The sequence below is a fragment of the Maylandia zebra genome, linkage group LG3, assembly GCF_041146795.1.
Source record: "Maylandia zebra isolate NMK-2024a linkage group LG3, Mzebra_GT3a, whole genome shotgun sequence".
Lineage (NCBI taxonomy): Eukaryota > Metazoa > Chordata > Actinopteri > Cichliformes > Cichlidae > Maylandia > Maylandia zebra.
Window position 1 is genome coordinate 16,391,200 of NC_135169.1, and position 21,311 is coordinate 16,412,510.

Genomic DNA, 21,311 nt, shown 5'->3' on the forward strand with positions numbered 1-21,311 from the left:
ATTTTTTGACGGTAAAGATTTCATCGGTGTAGGTCTGCTCATATTCTTTTCGAAACACGCCTCTCAGTTTTGATATTCGTACAGTGTCACCAACATTAAATTTAAAACACATTTTCTTCTGTTGCTTTGTCTTGTACAGCGTGTTAAAGACAAACTTCTTCTCCTAAAGCACTCCTACTACAACTACTAACAACCACTGATCAAAACCTTTTACACAGTCATCTAACAGCTTTGACAAATCATCCATGTAAACATTAAACATACGAGGAGACCAAACACTCCCCTGTCTAACCCTATTCCCCACATATAAGGGGGCAGACACACGGTTACCCCATTTTATGTGCATGGACTGATGGGCATACCACAAGGACAGAATTCTAACCAAAGATTTGGGAAACCCTTTGTTGTATAACTTACAGAATAACTCTTCATGATTTACACGATCAAACACTTTGGAGGCATCAATAACAGCTTGACAAGAAGAATTAAATCATATCGACTATGACCCTGTGAAACAAAGGGTGGGCAAAGTTTTTTACTAGCAAATTCTAAATGTTCAGCAGATATCCATCCCCCATGCCTTACTACCTTTAAACGTTTTTAATTGCGTCTTAAATTACTCTTGATAACACTACAACATCTTCTTTATTATCAGTTTAAATAAAACACATCACAGTAATGTTTCTGTTATATTCGAGTAATTTCCGCTGAGCCCCTAACAATCAATATTAGCTGGTACAGAGTTCTTAACACTATTCATCAAAAAAAAATTCTAGAAATAACTATTTACTTTATTAGTCTCCAAATTCATTCCTTTTAATAAAACATAAAGCATACTTAAAATGAGTATCTGTGCTTTTCCTATGTTCAAACAGATAACGCCATAACATCTCTGCCCTGACTCCACCCAAGCCTTAAAGGATCTTTTAAAGCTCATTAGCATATGCAGTAGGATGCAAAAGTTTGGGCACCCCTGATAATTTTCATGATTTTCCTTCATAAATTATTGGTTGTTTGGATCAGAAATTTCATTTAAATATATCATACAGCAGATGAACACAATGATATTTGAAATGAATTTTATAGGATTTACAGAAAGTGTGCAATAGTTACTTAAACTAAATTAGGCAGGTGCATAAATTTGGGCACCCTTGTCATTTTATTTATTTGAATACCTTGAGCACTAATTATTGGAACACAAAATTTGTTTGGTAAGCTCATTGACCCTTGACCTACACACACAGGTGAATCCAGTCATTAGAAAGTGTATTTAAGGTGGCCAATTGCAAATTTTTCTCCTCTTTGCATCTTCTCTCAAGAGTGGCTACATGGAAGCCTCAAAACAACTCTCAAATGACCTGAAAACAAATATTGTTCAACATCATGGTTTAGTGAAAGTATAGAAAAAGCTATCTCAGAGATTTCAGCTGTCAGTTTCCACTGTGAGGAACATAGTGACGAAATGGAAGACCACAGGCACAGTTCTAGTTAAGGCCGGAAGTGACAGGTCAAGGAAAATCTTAGATAAGCAGAGGCGAAGGATGGTGAGAACAGTCATAATCAACCCACAGACCAGCACCAAAGACCTGCAACATCATCTTGCAGCAGATGGAGTCACTGTGCATCGTTCTACCATTCGGCGTACTTTACACAAGGAGATGCTGTATGCGAGAGTGATGAAGAGGAAGCCTTTTCTCCACCCACAGCACAAACAGAGCCGCTTGAGGTATGCTAAAGCACATTTGGACAAGCCAGCTTCATACTGGAATAAGGTGCTGTGGACTGATGAAACTAAAATTGAGTTATTTGGGCATAACAAGGGGCATTATGCATGGAGGAAAAAGAACACAGCATTCCAAGAAAAGCTGCTATCTACAGTAAAATATAGTGGTGGTTCCATCATGCTGTGGGGCTGTGTGGCCAGCAGTGTTGGTCAAGTTACTTGAAAAAAGTAATCAGTAACTAATTACCAATTACTTCCCCAAACTGATTACTTATTTTCAAAAATAATTAATTACTTAGTTACTTTTAAAAACACAATTTACAACCTGAATAGGTGATAAAGCGATAGATCTTTCAGCCCAATTCTACTTTTTCTGCATAATCCATCATACAAAATGTAATCAAATGAAAAAGTGTCTTTTTAAAACTTGTTTTATCAGTTTTAATCTTTTAACTTTATGCATCAAGCAAAAATTTAATTATATGCACCATTCTCTGACTGGAAGAAATTTATTTAACATTTAAACCTATTTTCTGTACATTGCTTGCTTGGAAGTTTAGGGGTTTTTTTTCGCTGTAAAAAGAAGCTTTCTTCCCACGCACAACGGACACAAATGTTTTTTGTCACTTTTTATGGAATCAAACTCAAAGTAAGGTCAGTACTTCCACGCTTTAAATGCTGCACACTCATACTCTCTCCCACACTCGATATATTATCCATTGTTGATCTGCACACAGCTGTTGTCACGAACGTTGTACTCGCTTACGTCACTGTCATGAGACATTCTCCCAAAAAAATCACGGTTTTAGTAACGCAGTAACGCAGCGTTCCTACAGGAAAGTAACAGTAATCTAATTACCGTTTTTGCAATAGTAATCCCTTACTTCACGTGTTACCTGAAAGTAATCAGATTACAGTAACGCGTTACTGCCCATCTCTGGTGGCCAGTGCAAGGACTGGGAATCTTGTCAGAGTTGAGGGACACATGGATTCCACTCAGTATCAGCAGATTCTGGAGACCAATGTCCAGGAATCAGTAACAAAGCTGAAGCTGCGCCGGGGCTGGATCTTTCAACAAGACAACGACCCGAAACACTGCTCAAAATCCACTAAGGCATTCATGCAGAGGAACAAGTACAACGTTCTGGAATGGCCATCTCAGTCCCCAGACCTGAATATTATTGAAAATCTGTGGTGTGAGTTAAAGAGAGCTGTCCATGCTCGGAAGCCATCAAACCTAAATGAACTAGAGCTGGGCCCTGTTTCAGGAAGCCGGTTTAGTGGAAAAACTGAGTAAGTATACCCTGAGTTAACGAAAACTCTGGGTTTTCGGTTTCACAAAGCGAGTTCAGCTGAAGCCTGAGTGAGTCACTATGACGACACACGCCGTGAAGCTAACCTGCCCCCTAGCAGGTTTACTACAACTAACCCTGACTGTCTCCGCCCCTTTGTCGGAAACCTGACAGTAGGAAGTGTCGGACATGGCGTGCCCCTTCCTTGAAGAGCCAGTAGATCGTGAAGCCCAAATTCTCCGCAGAGCTCTCCGCCGGGAGAGAGTGATTAGAGCGCGTTTGGACATTTTATCATTTCCTGATGATTTTCTGTGCGAACGTTACCGTTTCTCAGCACAATCTATAAGTTATTTGAATAACATCCTCAGGCCATATATTACACATGTGACACATCGCGGACATGCTCTCAGTTCTGTACATATTATTTGTATTGCACTTCGTTTTTTTGCAAACGGGAGCTTTCTGTATAATATTGGTGACGCTGAGCACGTTTCCAAGGCTACCGTCTGTCGGGCAGTCAGGAATGTTACAGTTGCACTGAAACGTCCCCTGTACTCGTCTGTGGTGTTCCCCGGTCATAGACCCACAAGATTCATCAAAGAGGGATTCCACAAAATTGCAGGTATCAGGACCAAAACTTAATTTATGGTGTGGTGATACTTGGACTACTACTTAAATTTTACATTTATTTTCAGGGTTCCCAGGCGTGATTGGCTGTATAGATGGTACTCACATTCCAGTCATTGCTCCTTTAGTAAATGAAGGAGACTATGTGAACAGGAAGTCTTTCCACAGCATTAATGTACAGGTACATAGTTCCCTGTAGCATTTCAAACTAACAAATTATTTCATTATAGTAATGGATGCTAATTTGTGTTCTTTGCACTGTGAAGATCATATATGATGCTGCCAACATTATCACAAATGTGGAAGCCAAGTGGCCAGGCTCTGTCCATGACTCACAAATATTCCGTGAATGTACACTGAGCACAAAATTTGGACATGGTGAGTTGAGAATACTTTAAAATATATAAAGACCAATTGCTTCAGGGACATTTGAACTGAAGTGTATCCTTCTGTCTTAGGAGAGTTCACTGGCTACTTGCTTGGTGATAGGGGGTATCCATGTTTACCCTATTTGCTTACCCCTTACCCTGACCCTGAACCGGGCCCACAGCAGCGATATAATCTGGCTAATTGCAGGACAAGAGCCAGAATTGAAATGACTATCGGAATGCTTAAGGCCCGGTTCCAGTGCCTGCAAAGACTCAGGGTCACCCCAGAAAGGGCATGTGACATTATTGTGGCATGTGTGATTCTTCACAACATTGCCACAATTAGAGGAGAACACTGTCCTTCTGAACCAAACAGCAGTGATCCAAACCATGAACATCCTGACCCTCCCACGGACATACAAGATGGAAGAGCAGTCAGAGACACCATATGTCACAATCATTTCTTTTGACCCATCACCTCAACATGTTGAAAGAAGAATAAACAGATTTTTTGTTCAACTGGCTTTATTGGTCGCCTGTATTTCCTGTACACAAAGTATTAAAAGATGTAAACCTCATAAAGTGTCTCTGTTGCTTCCTCCTCTGTAACAGCTGTCAATGTTTCTTCATTATTTTCCTGTAGTAAAGAAATAGACAACATTGCTGTTCTACTGTAAACTCATATAATCTGTGGAGTATTACTCACAACTGCATGTTGGTCTGGCTCAACAGGAGGCTGCACCAGATGCAGTACACCACCACCATCAACTGATAGAATATGAGGTTTATACAGGTCACTTATAACTTACAAGGGACCAAATGGCAATTAACAAACATACCAATCACCTTACACTTCATTGTCATTATGCTCTCAAAGACAACCAAGACTGAGGGAAGGCAAAATCAGTAGGAAAATAACTTCACTACAAAATAATCCATTATGGTAAAGAGTTTATCAAATGAATGAGTAGCACTGCAAAGGTGACTGTGAAGAAAGGATGTATGCACATCATGTATTATTTTGAATTTACCCCCTATGTAGGCACTTGTGTCTTGCGGGGTTATTGACTCAGAGGATGTCCCCGCAGAGATGCCTTCGGCCACAGGGCGCCCACTGTTTTGGCTGAGGGCCAACTGCTCAGCCTCTGTGAGTGGTGGTGGTGGAGGACCCCCACCTGTTTTTCGGGCCTCCGCTTTTTTTCTGTTGGCTATAACGGGCCACATTTGAGCATACAGAGTACGCAAATATCTACTTGTAATGTGCTCAGATAATTTCAATAAGTGCTTACAGAAAGAAAATTAATGTAGCCTCTAACTGCAATTGATTTACATCAGACAAACAGACCAAGCACTGTGGCTCATAATACAATTACACCTTACCTGTTTGGACTATATTTTTATATTTCATTTTTACTTGCTGCCAGGAACGTTTGGGGCCTGTTGGGTTGCACCTGCGCTCACATCACATCACAAAATAAAATGTATAAAATAACAAATAAAATAACATATGATAAAATAACGTGTTAAATGGGTGGAAATCCCTAGATCAATGTTTATATTAACACTCACGCATTGACTCTGTCGGCTATGTTTTGCCATGCATGCTCCCTGTCTTTCGCAGCTGTGGCTGTGTTACTTTTTTCCGCGGAATTTGCGTGTTATCGGCATATGCTGCCATCAGAATTTCGGCCTCAAGCGCTGTAAAATACATTGATCACGCCTTCTTTGCCTTCTTTCCCTCCGTCTCCATGGTGACTCGCTTAATCTGTGCTCCGCTTATCAGGGCTTTATGTATCCTCGTCCGCGCGCTTCACTTGGGGTTAAAGCAACTCCGCGTTGACTGAACTAATTGTTATCAGCCTTTCTGAAACCGAATATTCCGAGTTGGACAGTTCGGGATTACTCAACCCTGCGTATCGTTTTTCACTCTGAGTTTTCTAAACCGGCTTCCTGAAACAGGGCCCTGTTTTGTAAAGAGGAATGGTCCAAAATACCTTCAACCACAATCCAGACTCTCATTGGAACCTACAGGAAGTGTTTGGAGGCTGTAATTTCTGCAAAAGACGGATCTACTAAATGTTGATTTCATTTCTTTTTTTGTGGTGCCCAAATTAATTCACCTGCCTAATTTTGTTTAAACAATTATTGCACACTTTCTGTAAATCCAATAAACTTCATTTCACTTCTCAAATATCACTGTGTGTGTCTCCTATATGATATATTTAACTGACATTTTTTATCGTAACAACCAAAGATTTATACAGGAAAATAATGACTATTACAAGGTTGCCCAAACTTTTGCATCCCACTGTAACTTCCAGCCTCATTTAGCTTTATACATTTTAGTCTAAGGCAGTGAGCTGCTCGACATGAGTAGGGACTCCACAATATTCTCATATAAGGAACACAACTCAGCCGCATGTTGGGGATTATTACAATTAACATGTAAATGCATCTTTTGGTAGCTCAATCCTATCAGAATATACCAGAAGATCCTCCTCAATCAGGTTAGACCAATTTTCCCCTCAAATATATTATTAATCGAAGACAATTTGCCCAAATATACAGATAAAGAGATACAGGCACATGATCAGTAAGAGCAAGATGCTAATTAATGCTCATAAACTCTCTCTAATGAGTTCTGAGCTGTGCAGATACAATGATCTAACCATGATGTTGTGTGCCATGCTTCTCTAATATGTGTGTAGCTATTATCAGGCAAAAAGACTTTACTGGAGAGATTTAAGCCATTATCAGAGCAGCACTGCAGTAAATGACTTGCAAATAAAGATCTACCATCAGATACATCCGCATTCCGACGCTTGCCCCAACCTGATGCAGAAGCCGGGTCGCCTGGATTCCACCAGAGATTCTGCAGGAGCCGATGCTGCTTTCTACATTGGCTTACTCTAACCCCATTTAGCTACCCCTGTTGCTTGTCATGGGTTTTCATGGTGTTACAGTGTGAACATTTATGTGCTTTTTGTACTAAGGAGTTTTTGTTTTCTGTTCTCATACTGATCCCCTATAAGGAGCTCAGTCTGAGTGGAGTTCTCTTTTTTTCTCCTCCTCTTCCCTACTATGTTGTACGTTTCACTGTTTTTCTTTAATGCTACCTGTTCTGACCTGTCTCCCCGGTGTGATGTTTTTGTAATGTGTGTATGATTGGAAGAGGTCCAATTTCACTGCAGGCAACTGCAAGTGACAAATAAAGCTTCATCATCATCATCATCGATCAGGGGACGACGGTTGGGCATGCAGGCCCTTTTCTACTGTTTAGGAAGCCGCCAGTGCTGTCGGTTCCTGTGCGTCTTCATCCTCCCATCTTAATATTCTACGTATTTTTCTATTCTATATTCTATTTTTATGTTTTTACAATGCTGTCTCCCTGATTTTTTTGTTGTTGTTTTGCAGATTTGTCACACGTTTCAGATCAATCACAAAATCTATCAAAACCTATGTGGAAAAAGTATGTAACTCAAAAAAAAAGTTGTGCCACCCCCTTCACAGCCAAGTTTTCTTTTCCTTTTTTCTTTTATATTTACTTTTCCTTCTTTGTTCCCATTTATAAATTTTATGATCATTTAGTTTTTATGATTCTTGTGATAATCTGTCAAAGACCACATCTACCACATTTTCTTAAAAGATTCTCTCTCTGGTGTGTTGCTTTACCTCCTGTCGTCTAAAGGTCAATTCCAATAAACACAGTTAAAATTAAAGGCAGCTATGTTGTTGCTGCAACATATCTGATTTATAGCAGTCTCAGATTAAATATTATCAGCATGTTGATGGGACTGAACAACAGACAGCCTTCCAATTTCCTACATTTTTTTTACTTTTTGTGTGTGTGTGTTTGGGGGGGTTGTGTGCTTTTTCTTTTTGTGCGTTTTTAATTAGCTTACAGCAGTTCTTCAATTTGACTTTGAGGAAAAAGTCATAGGTTAGGCATGTATCTGTATTAAATAATTACTCTAGGGTGATAGCAATTAAAAGAGATAGTGTGGCAGACCACCAGGTGGCTCCACTCACACCCAAGGTCAAGGGAAGTGCTGGGGTGGAGGTTTTGGCGCTATTTGTATGTGGAGTTGTTGTGAAGCTGTGAATAAAGAAGTTGGAGTGAGACATATTGAGACCTCTCCTGTTGTCTTTACATTCCTCCACAATAGCAAGATTTTATAAATGGACTTTGACCAGGCAACTTACTTTCCTCTGAGGTGAGCTGACATTCTGCCACACTCCATGGTATGTACGTATGATTTGATAAAATTCCTGTTAATGATAATTTGCAATGACAGTAATACCTAACAATGCATAACAATTCATAATATCTTACAATTTATTTATTTATTTGTATTTATTTATCTCTTTCTATATTAGCATTAGTTTCTGATGGTGGTACACAGTGATTGTTTTTACAAAAAACGGCATTTATACAGATAATTGATATTAAGTATACAGTGCAATTTATAGCAGATACGTTGTACAGTAAAATGACTGCTTACACATTTCCTGAATGCTTCAAAAATCCAAGCTAAATAATCCCTTAGAAAAAGGAAAGATCTCCTAAACACATCACTGTGTCTTTTTCTTTTATTCTTATTTAAGTAGACTTTGCTGATCTCTGTAATACTACATCAATTACATTTTTTGTTTTTTTGGTTTTTACATAAGCCAAAAATGAGGTCATTTATCTTTTGCTGGGTTTTTCTTTGCATCCTGTTGTATTCAGGTAATGTATATTTAACATACTTGTAACAACTTGTAAAAGTTTTCATCAAGATCTAATGGCATCACTAATACTACAGTATTGATGGTTTTTCATATGCTAAGACCTACATAAATCTTAAGCACTTGCTAACATGATTTCTTTGATAACTATGCTGTATAATTATGTGCTTACATTTCTACTCTCGATAGTGGGATTGGCCTCCACACTGCAAATTGTGTCTATTTTAGAACAGCCTCTTATATGAGCATTATGTCTAAAAGATATGTAAAAAAGAAAAGAAAAGAAACTGACATGATATTGTTTTAAATCTGTTGGGTTTATATTACCATGCACCCACTTCGGATGCTACCAGTCAATACATTGGGTGTTATTATCAGAAATCATTTCCATAAATATGGGCCAGAAGGGACCTTCTCTACCTTCTAGTTTGTTCATAAGGTTGTTCTCATCCATCCAGATGGAGGATCACTAACAGGAGCGTGGGAGACTCCAGAATCCACTCTGACTGGAATCCGGTGGATATGCAGTGTGTACAGGTAAGACCATTTAAACGGACAGCATTTATAGAATGACTATTAAAAGTCAGCGAGTGTCAGTAATGTTAATGTGGTTATGTTAGTAATACACCGAGTGCTAATATAACAGCTTTAAGATGCATTTGTAGATGTTATTACGCGTTTTACCGTCTTTATGGTGCTAGCTTAAAGTTACGGTGTAAATGTTAGCTTATATTGGAGTAAAGCTGTTACTGGTTAAACGATGTTAGCACAGAAATATTAGCTTCTGTCATGACTGATAAAGTTACTAGTTAATAAAGTTTCCAGTAAAGTGTTTAATCGCAGCCAGATCGCAGAATCGCAGAATCAGGATTGAGTCAGGCTTCATCAGCTGAATCTGTTATTTGTAAATATCAGTATGTTTTATTCAGGTGTGGGGAAAATACATAAGAGTGCAGTGAAGCGACGTACCAGATTAATCCCTGTCCAAAGGTATCATACTTAAATCGGACTACTGAACCAGCCACATCAGCCTTTTGTGAGGTCTGTTTAAAGTAGATTAAAAATGAACTGCAGGTTCCTGAGAGGTGGACTGTGAGCACAGAGACACATATTCATACATACAGCTGTAGCATATGGAATGCCAGGACTGACAATGATGAATGAATTAATTAATTAAATACACCATTAAATAATTAATTAAACATGTTAATTAAATTAATATTTTTGACACATTTAATTAATTATTGGAACATTTACATAATTAATTAATGTGTATTTAATTAATTAATTTTGGCACACTTGACTCCTTCAGGTCTCACCATGAAATAATTTTATCTGTCAACCTCACCGATTAAACTCGGGGGCGGGATTAACACTGATCGAGTCAAAACCATTGCTTTGGCCTGGTGGCCATCGTTTTTAGAAGGCATTTCTGCAAACAAACAACCGGCATGTGGAAACTAACTGAACTGTACTTTGAAAAACCCTGTTTGTGTGTCACCAAATATAGTTTTAATATTTTTTAGCCGAGAATGTAGTGGTTTAATCTTCAGATATCTGGTCGGTTTGTCAAGATAGAGCCTCTTTACAAAAGTGTGTCGATGATTTCAGAGATGTCTGCCCAGCTCAGTCTCACAGCAAAGCATGGGATAGACCCGCTCGCAGACACAGACCTTCAAAGTAAAACAGGAAATTCACAAACACAAACTCAGGGAGACAAACAAAGCACCAGGGTAACGACACAGGAAATAAACCTACTACTGGAAACCCTGACGATGAAACCTACATACTAATAAAGATAACCATGAAGAAATTAAACATCAGATCAGCTAATAATAATAAACACAATGCCAAACACAAAACACTGGGTCAATGACCCAGCACCATGACAAAACCATTTTGAGCTCCTCTTTGGTTTACACATGATCTGAACTGATCTGATGCCGTATGCAGTCAAGGTAAGCCATCCCTGTGTTAGTAATGCCCAGTGTTTATCTGATAAACATAAAGGAATGTGCAGCAATGAACGTTAGAAACTGGTCCAACCGGAGTGTCTGTTTTGCAGTAACTGGTTGATACTTGTCTCAGTTTTTGTTTCCTGCTCGGCTCCAGTGACTCATTTCACTTTAACAGCGACACTTTGGATTAGTTTGGATCACTGTGTCTGAGTCTAGGGTCTTTATCTGTGGTAAGTCTTTATGTTTATTTGTTTGTTTGGTTTCTTTTTTGTTTGTTTTGGTTTTCTTTTGATTTTGAGTCCGAGAACAAGTAGGAATCTGGTCTGCCACCTCTGGCAAGCACATTGTGTGGGCCAGATCTGTGCCATATCAATTTTGCTGTGTGGGAGACTGCTGCTGATTCGTGCAACATAAAAACAACAAATTAGTTGAAAAAGTTTTTATATGAAAATGTCTTCAGTTGCTTTTTAAAAGAATCAATGGAGTCTGTACAGCAGAAATTGGAGGTGATTCGATTCTTGGACATGTCAAAGAAGAGAAACAAAATAAATTTGATTGGATTATTATTTTTTTGTATAGTTTCTCTCAACACAAAAATGCCCCGTTCATTTCATGTCAGCATTTTTTAAAGAAAAGTAGTGATATTTTACATTTTTACTGTTTTCCATTGTAGGCTAATGCATGAAATTCTTGCCTTTTTGCCTTTTTGCCACTTATATTCTGGAGCCGTGTGATCACCAGGGCGTCCCAAGAGTGATTTATATGGATGTGTGTGTGAAACTATTTTTAGATCAACGTCTGATTCATCAATGAGCACATTTATTATGCAAACTGCACCAACACGGAAAACTTCACCAACAAAAGATATACACAACAGAACATATGAAATATGTATACATTTGAATCTGAAACATCCAGGCTTTGAATATGTGATGTGTGTCTGTGTTTGGGGGAAAGAGATAAATGGATCTCTTTGTGTGTGTGTGTGTGTGTGTGTGTGTGTGTGTGTGTGTGTGTGTGTGTGTGTGTGTGTGTGTGTTGTCTCGATTCTTTGTTGATGTGCTGAGAACAAACAACCAATACTCAGAACAGGTCCAGTTAACAACAATAATTTATTTTAGTACATATATGTGGGACATCCACACGACACCGCCCAAAGCGTGGTCCGGTGGATCTCAAAGAGGAAGCACTTTGATACACAGTTGTATATGTCAGGGTTCAGGCCTCTTCATGCGTAAGCAGAGTATATTTATCATCCATCAGTTACAGTTAGAGACAGCTAGATATGATTCCTTTTTTGGTGATCTTCTACAATTACTTAAAAATCTATCTTAACTGCCTCTCTCCTTGCTGTTTCCTGTTCTTAATATGAGGCCTATAATCAGTGTTGGGAAGGTTACTTTTAAAATGTATTCCATTACAGAATACAGAATACATGCCCCAAAATGTATTCTGTAACGTATTCCGTTACATTACTCAATGAGAGTAATGTATTCTGAATACTTTGGATTACTTAACATATTATCATGCTTTTTACAACTACGTGAATGTACTATTGCTGTGTGGTTTATTACTATTACTGAAGGTCCGCGACACTGAACTGTAGTAAAGGGACCTCTGACTAATACGGGTTCCTTGTCGGGATTGTAGCCGAAAAATGGCTTTACTTTGTTGTGTGGGTCAACTCTGCTTGCGAGAGACAGAGAGAAGCGTTGAAAGGCTGCTCCAACAGAACTTATTGTTTCGGAGGAAAGCACAAACACAGCGTACAGTCGAGTCTTAATAGCTTACTTACAACTGGGCTCGTCAGGCTCTCTTCTTGGCTGAAGTGGTTATTATATTTACATGCTTCCAGCTCCCGTTTTTCCTCGATGACAACTCGTACCTTTCCACTCCCCTTTTTCTCCCTCCTCGCGCTCACAGACCCATAACGTGTATGGCAGTCCATTCTCCCTGCAACACGGACTACACTACCCATGAGGCTACATTCTTTAGAGCTATGCTTGTAGCATTCTGCCTGTTAGCTTAGCACAACAACAACAACAACGAAAAGGCGCTCTCTCACCAAGGAAACATGCAGAGCGCCCCCCTGTAACCATGGCAACCGCAACGCTGCCGCCTGGAACAAAAGAACGTAGCTGTCAAACAAAACCAAACAGTCCTGACCCGCGACAATATGAAACAGGAAAGTACCGCAGTGTAATCCATTTATTTCAACAAAGTAACTGTATTCTGAATACCACCTTTTTAAACGGTAACTGTAACGGAATACAGTTACTCATATTTTGTATTTTAAATACGTAACGGCGGTACATGTATTCCGTTACTCCCCAACACTGCCTATAATAGTCTATGACACATCCTGAGTACATCCTGTTCTGCACAATTTTCTAATGACCTATGACACAGTTTATAACTCAAAGACGGCCTTTAATATACTGACCTGTTATTAAATGCATAAAACAAAATACACGGCAAATAAGCGCTAGAAAATATATTTTCCCAATAGTGTGTGTGTGTGTGTTGGTGGGGGTTGGGAGAATTGGGTGTGTATGAGAGAGCATGTAAATCTGTAAATATGCACTGATCATTTAATGGGGTGAAAAAGATCATCTTAGCAGATATGTTTGATGTATGTTTGAAGAGGTGCTTAAGCCAAAGCATGGCCTCTTATTCAAAAAGAAAAACTGTTGTTAGTGTGTATATGTACCTGGCTTGTCCTCTAAATGAAGCAAATTCAAGCACATTAAAAGCTAACCAGACAGCACGTGTGGAAAGTGATATTCCAGTGTTTCTCTTTAAAAACCACACACCAATATTTAAAATTGCCAGTTATGCCGTGAGAGAGCTGAAGCTCTTTCACTCAGAAGAGAGAAACATTTTAAAGACCCAATGCAAATATACCATGTAACAATTTTTTTACACCCTTATCATTTCATTTGATGAAATGGGTCATCCAATTACTGAAGCGCTGCTCTTAAATACACACACCAAGAAAGCTGTATGCACTATACACAGTGAGTTATATTTGACACCTTTCACGGACATAATGTCCTTGTTCACAACTCCTAAACAAGGAATTCACAGCATGTAGGATGTTGAAGCACATTCATCATGTTAAAACACAGCTTTGACTTAAATGAACAAATGAATCAAATTGAAAGTTTAACAAAATTCCAACCCGTCCTCACTTTATGAAAAGAACTGACCTTTGATATCAGTAACTATAAAGTAAACACGCGTTATTGTTTAACAGAGGGTTGGGTTGAGAGTGCACATAGTTTTATTACAACTTACTTTCTTTGAGCTTTGGTGACTGTTTTGAGCAGTTCGACAGGTATGTAGACTTTTACCATAGAAAGCTAAACTGTAATCTTTTCCTTCTGTATTTATTTAGATTACTTAGCCTCAGTTTTCTAGTAGGTGCTTATAATACATAAAATCACATTGATCCCATTAGCATTAACAGTTAACAGAGGCACAAAGAGTGCTGTAAGGAGCGAAAGTAACATAATTATTATTTCTGGATACTTGTACATTCATAAATATTTAAAATGTGTACTTTTAATTACATGCTGTTATTAGTTGCTACTTCAAGAGTTTACAATTTGAAACAAAATCCCTATCTTCTATCAGCATTTTATAGACCGTAAGTCTATTAATTGCAAACAGGACAAAAGAAACCATGACCTATGCACAGACACAGCTTATTGGTTGAGGAGGACCTCATGGATATACTGAACTCAATGTTACTTGTGTCTCTTGTCTCTCAACTTTCATCCCTCTATTATTTTGATCTCTTTATAAGCAGTTACTGGTAAGAGTAGATGTTGGAATCAGACAATGAAAATGGGACAGAAAAAAAAATCACCAATGTTTTATCACTGTTTATCAATAAAAACTTACTTTTGTGCTAAATTTCACAGACTTAGATGTAGAACTTGTATTGTCATTGTATAGTTACTTGCACCATTAAATTATGTAACAAGACCACAGGGTTTGAAAATAAAAGACAAAAGAAGAAGAAAGAAATACATAAACACTATGTACACTCAAATATAATAAATAATAAATAAATAAGGGTGGAAGGGCTATGAAAATTGCACATCTGCTAAAATATTGCACAAAGGAGAAAAAAAAGGGAGACCTTTGATTTAGTAAAAAGTGCTTTTGTTATTTTGCTTGTAGTATAATGACTTCGTAAAGATGAGTAACTGGGCTTTGTCCAGATGACATGGTAGTTCTCATCAAGAGATAAGAAAAAAAAGTCAACAATTCCCAGCTTGTCTTTCAATTGAATGTCCAGATTTCCTGCAATGGTCTTGATCTCTCTTGTTACTGTTACTCCTGGAAAGGAGCGCATTTCGAAATGATTAAAAATAAATTCAACATAATTAAATAATTTTTTCAAATGTGATATTACCGTGACAGTCTACAAATCAGTCTTTCACTGTTTCATTTTTTCTATCAGAGAATGGCTTAATATAAAAAGGTGTGTGTTGCTATGCCCCCCCCCCCTTTGTTTTGTTGCAGACATCTAGAATGAGTCCTATGAAGAATAAACATCTCTTGGTTTTGCATCATGTTGTTGCCGTCCTCCTTTTTCTAACACAAACTTGTGGTGGTAAGTTGCACACAAACATTTATAAAATACACAATTTAAAGTTCTTACCTGTAGTCTTTCACAGATGATGGAAACACACACTGTAACAGCACCAGTTTATGTTGATGTAGTTAAATAAATCAATTACATATCTTGCTCAGACTGATCTTCACAATTACTAAACTGCAGAATTTGTTTGTGTCCCTAAATTTGTTAGGTCAGCATCAAATGATTGGTCCAACTCAGCCAGTAGTGGCCATGATTGGTGATGACATCATTTTGCCATGCCATCTGGAACCTGCTGTGGATGCTGTTGACCTGACTGTGGATTGGTCCAGAACTGACCTCAAACCTAGATCTGTCTATGTGAGGCGAGAGGGTGTGGAGCTTCTGACTGAGCAGAATCCTTTGTACACAGGAAGAACATCACTCTCTGTCAACAAATTGCAGTGTGGAGACGTTTCATTGAAACTCTCCACAGTGCAACTCTCTGATGCAGGAACATACAAATGCCTTGTACCTAAATTTAATGCAGAAACTGTGGTGACGCTTGCTGTAGGTAAGTTTCATTTAATTCAGATTAATTTCTTCACTTTGCAATTTAGATGTGAAGAAAGACTTTAAGCAACATAGATATTGAAGGTCAAAGGGCACTCAGAATGACAAGAGGGATAAAGGAACACTTGGGTCAGCTCCAGTAGAAAGTGGATCATTCACAGAGGCATATGAGTTGAGAATAGAAGTGCAATCATTCTGGGTAACCAAAATAGCTCTTACTTGGGCTAGAAAATACTTCCTGGACAGATATTTGGACTGAGCATATTGACATGAACATGACAGGGGAATGACTACAGAGTCATTGGCATTCTGGTTTTCTGGCCATTAGGGCACACAACCTGACCAGTGTAGCACATGGAGCAGCTGGGTTATTAAGCAGTACAACTGGACAAATAAGAGAGATACATAACAAAAAACAAAAGTACTTAGAATCACAGGGGATTTGTGCACCCACTAAATGGGCTTTTTGCCAACTGAGGGGTATCTGGCCCCATGAGAAAAACACTTCAGCCAAGGAGGCCCTTTTACCAAGATGAACCAGAGGAAAGCTGATTTGACAAAGAACTACTTGGATAGGTACAAGTTAATTTCAGCCTATATACAGGAACTTTGAAAAGAGAAAATGGAATAAATAAGTAAGATTATTAGAAATTTGACCAGTTAGATTGGCACAGTTGATGTCACATAGCATTGTGCCTCTCTATAAGTTTAAAAGGACAATTTGAGTTAAGGTCAAAAAGAGAGACATTTGGGCGAACTGTAACTATTTTAAGAATCTTTTTTTTAGATATATATTTTGGCAACTACATTTCAATATTTTGTCTTTCATTCTTTTCTTTGTAGGTTCAGTTTCCTCACCAGTCATAGAACTCACTAATGTCAAAAATGAAATGGTGTTAGAGTGTAAATCTAATGGCTGGTATCCAGAGCCTCAGATGTTGTGGGTGTACAGTGAGGGAAAACCCATTTCTGTTGAACCTACAAAGATTGTCAGAGGTTCTGATGGCCTCTATACTGTCAGCAGTAAAGTGACTGTGGAGAAAGGACAGAGCTACAGCTTCACCTGCAAAGTTCAACAGAAGAATATCAGTCAAATCAAAGAGACACAAATCCATGTTTCAGGTAGAAATGCTTTTTTATGACTCACATTAATTTTCAGTTACAGAAAGTAGAATCTAGAACATTTTGTCTCCTTGTATTTACAGGTGATCTCTTCATGGTCCAGTCTAATACTGCTGTTCACATTACCATCAACTTGGCTGTCTGTTTAATAAGCGTCGGGACAGCAGTAATCCTAATATGGAAATGTGGACAAAAGAAAACCAGTAAGTTCAAACTACATTGTACTTTTTACCCCAACCTTAAATTATCATCAGGCCTTTTTAATGTCTGGTTTTAGTGTAACTGCCTTTAAAATTAAGGGCTAAGAAGTACAAACGTGATTCAAATAAAAATGACACAAACACATAAACAGTTATGTTAAAGGCGCTCGAGGGAAAACAGTGGATGGAGACTGCAGAAATTACAGCGATTTACTAGCAAAATTGGAGGCTCTCAGCAACTTTACTTTTATAAAGGAATATAACCCTGTGTCCTGTGTTGTAAAGAGATGTGTTAAGACATGCAGAATTGTTCCCATCAGTGCAGACTGACTGAGATTGAATGCAATATCTTGACTCTCTGTCTGCATTTATAAACTAAGTGTTAATTATTGGCAAGTGGTTGCCCGTCTGTAACTGGACGGGTTGAGTAACTGGACTTACTTCAAGTCAGACTGTGATTATATCATATCATATATCATATCATTATAACATCCAGTTTGCATCCCATTAGCAACCTGTGCAATTCCCTTGTGATCAGAAGTGGAGTATAGAACACCATCAACCTCTAGAAGAACACCTGGTTGCCACAACCACCTGCTGAATGTGTAGAAATTCCACACGAGGAAGTTGCCTTCCTATTGTTTTCCTCTAGTATGACTGAGACATTTTGGGGGCAAAGGTAAAAATATTTGAGGAAATCACCCACTGTAAAATTATAGTTATAGCAACAATATAAATGAAAACTTTTTGTGCTTCATCCTTGTTGTAGGAATTGCGACCAAAATGTCATGTTCTCACTCGTTTACTCATATAAACAAAGCAGTGAAAGAAAATTAAACGTGAAAATTAGATATGCATGAATAGATGTGATTTTGAATAAAATTGGCCAAACCTCTCTGACTCACATGTAGCAGTTTCAGTACATCTAATGTTATTTTAAATATCCTTCATTTGTGATTTCTGAACATCTATTTTCACTGAATTTTGAAATACATCTGAAAGTCAGTCCATCTCAAAAGAAGACTTTGTTCTAGACTCTATAGTAATGCTTCAAATGTTTAATGTTTATTTCCATTTATATTTGATTACTGGTATAGTAAATTCCTGCAATTTTATCACACAGAAATCAGCAAACAAGATGAGGATGAAAATGAACCACATCAAACAGAGATGGAGGAAAAATTACAGAGAGAACGTGAGGAAAAGAAAAGACTTGAAGATGAGCTGCAGAACAAGGAGGAAGATTTAAAACATGTCAGACAAACCATTGAAAAACTGATGGAGCAGAAGACATCTCTGAAGAACCAGAGAACAAAACTCAACACACTGCTGCAGGAGGACAAGGCAGAGATGAAAGAGGTCAAGAAAAAGTTGGAGAAAGACAAAGCCCCAACTTTTGACAAAGAGAAAAAAATGAATAAGCGTGAAGATAAAAAAACTGACCTGGAAAAGAGAACAGAAGTACATGAAGAACTGTTAAAGATGACAGAAAAGCTAATGGAGGAAACCGAGAACATTATAATCCAAATGACAGAAAGAAAGGGAAAACTAGAAATAGACAAGGAACAAATTATTAAACACTTGAGAAAGAAACAGGAAGACATAGAAGAGATTAAGAAGAAACTGTCAGAGAAACAAGCGAGAAACAATGAACAGGTGTGTAAGTTTTTCTTGTATATATTTCTTGCTAAAATCACACGTACAAACTGTCGTGTTGTGTCTTCAGTTATAAACCTGACCCGTTTTTCTTTTTGCTTTTCTCCCTCAGCAAAGGACAGAGTAACACGACAAATTAAATATGGAGTTTGCTGTTTTTTTCTCTTGTTGTCATTTTGCAATGTGATGCCTAATGTTTCTTTATTTGTTTGCTTTAAATTTATACTATATACATTTAAACAAGAAATGCAGTTTTACTGTATTTTATCATAGGAGAGTTTGTTATGATAAAATGTATCAACATTTTTGTGATCCTTTAAATCTTTTGTCTGTGTGTAAGTAAGAATTACACTGTGAGAGGAAGAAGAAAATATGTCTGTATTGTCGTGAGACCTGGGGTAGAATGAGATTGAAGTCCCCCCCTGGCCGCCTCATCATCACAGCTAAGAGATATTGAAGGTCTTAATAGTCAGACTTATGTGAGTAAAAGTGATCAAAGTTCTAAAACAGAGCTTTCATGCATTTCATAATAATTAAGCATTTTACAGGGAGTGCAGAATTATTAGGCAAATGAGTATTTTGTCCACATCATCCTCTTCATGCATGTTGTCTTACTCCAAGCTGTATAGGCTCGAAAGCCTACTACCAATAAAGCATATTAGGTGATGTGCATCTCTGTAATGAGAAGGGGTGTGGTCTAATGACATCAACACCCTATATCAGGTGTGCATAATTATTAGGCAACGTCCTTTCCTTTGGCAAAATGGGTCAAAAGAAGGACTTGACAGGCTCAGAAAAGTCAAAAATAGTGAGATATCTTGCAGAGGGATGCAGCAGTCTCAAAATTGCAAAGCTTCTGAAGCGTGATCATCGAACAATCAAGCATTTCATTCAAAATAGTCAACAGGGTCGCAAGAAGCGTGTGGAAAAACCAAGGCGCAAAATAACTGCCCATGAACTGAGAAAAGTCAAGCGTGCAGCTGCCAAGATGCCACTTGCCACCAGTTTGGCCATATTTCAGAGCTGCAACATCACTGGAGTGCCCAAAAGCACAAGGTGTGCAATACTCAGAGACATGGCCAAGGTAAGAAAGGCTGAAAGACGACCACCACTGAACAAGACACACAAGCTGAAACGTCAAGACTGGGCCAAGAAATATCTCAAGACTGGTTTTTCTAAGGTTTTATGGACTGATGAAATGAGAGTGAGTCTTGATGGGCCAGATGGATGGGCCCGTGGCTGGATTGGTAAAGGGCAGAGAGCTCCAGTCAGGCTCAGACGCCAGCAAGGTGGAGGTGGAGTACTGGTTTGGGCTGGTATCATCAAAGATGAGCTTGTGGGGCCTTTTCGGGTTGAGGATGGAGTCAAGCTCAACTCCCAGTCCTACTGCCAGTTTCTGGAAGACACCTTCTTCAAGCAGTGGTACAGGAAGAAGTCTGCATCCTTCAAGAAAAACATGATTTTCATGCAGGACAATGCTCCATCACACGCGTCCAAGTACTCCACAGCGTGGCTGGCAAGAAAGGGTATAAAAGAAGAAAAACTAATGACATGGCCTCCTTGTTCACCTGATCTGATTTCTTTTGTTTTTGAATGTCAGAAATGTATATTTGTGAATTTGGAGATGTTATATTGGTTTCACTGGTAAAAATCAATAATTGAAATGGGTATATATTTGTTTTTTGTTAAGTTGCCTAATAATTATGCACAGTAATAGTCACCTGCACACACAGATATCCCCTTAAAATAGCTAAAACTAAAAACAAACTAAAAACTACTTCCAAAAACATTCAGCTTTGATATTAATGAGTTTTCTGGGTTCATTGAGAACATGGTTGTTGTTCAATAATAAAATTATTCCTCAAAAATACAACTTGCCTAATAATTCTGCACTCCCTGTATTCTTAATCAAGATAAATAAAATACAAATGTAATCAATATATTAATGACAAACATAGTTTGAGTAATAGAAATAACTGTTTTAATGTCTGAGTTCTGTGGTGAAATGTGTGAGTGCTCATGAGCAGCTTCAACCGTGGCAGTTTTGTGTTTCTAATAACAGGCTTCACCAAGAATCTGACCTTGGTGTGTGTGTGTGTGTGTGTGGTGCAGGATGGGGGTGAAAGTGACAGCCTGGGGCCAATTATATTAGAAAATGTCTGACTACAAAATGTATGATTCAGTAAAATAAGTTATTAAAATAAATAAATAAATAAATAAAAATTAAAAAAGGTTAATTAACAGATTTTAAAAAGGTTAAAGAAAATATCCCTTTGTATTTAAAACAAAGAGGGATTATGCTGCAACAAATGTTCAAGTTAAAATGTTCCTCAAATTCTTCATGTTAAGAATAACAAAGAAAATGCAATGAGTTGATTTCAAAGGTTTAAAAAGTACAAACTTTGTGTTAAATCATGTAAGTCAGACAGACAGAGAGTGACAGATGTGTGGTGGACAGCGGATCATAAAATGTCAA

The 21,311-nt window shown here is 38.1% G+C and overlaps 1 protein-coding gene and 1 long non-coding RNA gene across 4 annotated transcripts in view; both read left to right on the forward strand.

Moving 5' to 3' along the window:
• The window catches only part of LOC101482912 (butyrophilin subfamily 3 member A2), a 165,633-nt gene extending 144,535 nt beyond the window's left edge, over positions 1-21,098 (forward strand). The window contains exons 1-7 of one of the 3 annotated variants that reach the window (XM_024800548.2): positions 10,817-10,926; positions 15,230-15,320; positions 15,517-15,858; positions 16,701-16,979; positions 17,063-17,182; positions 18,303-18,835; positions 18,948-21,094. In XM_024800548.2, coding sequence (XP_024656316.2) covers positions 15,239-15,320; positions 15,517-15,858; positions 16,701-16,979; positions 17,063-17,182; positions 18,303-18,835; positions 18,948-18,962 — 1,371 coding nt within the window. In that variant the 5' untranslated portion in view covers positions 10,817-10,926; positions 15,230-15,238 and the 3' untranslated portion in view covers positions 18,963-21,094. Of the gene's footprint in view, positions 1-10,816; positions 10,927-13,592; positions 14,034-15,229; positions 15,321-15,516; positions 15,859-16,700; positions 16,980-17,062; positions 17,183-18,302; positions 18,836-18,947 lie in introns of those variants that run through there. The other 2 variants (XM_076880211.1, XM_076880206.1) reach the window with 2 other exon arrangements.
• LOC143416995 (uncharacterized) lies at positions 3,755-4,892 on the forward strand. Its single transcript, XR_013097231.1, has 3 exons — positions 3,755-3,823; positions 3,909-4,020; positions 4,101-4,892. It is a non-coding gene; the product is annotated as an uncharacterized LOC143416995 (long non-coding RNA).
• Positions 21,099-21,311: the final 213 nt, after the last annotated feature.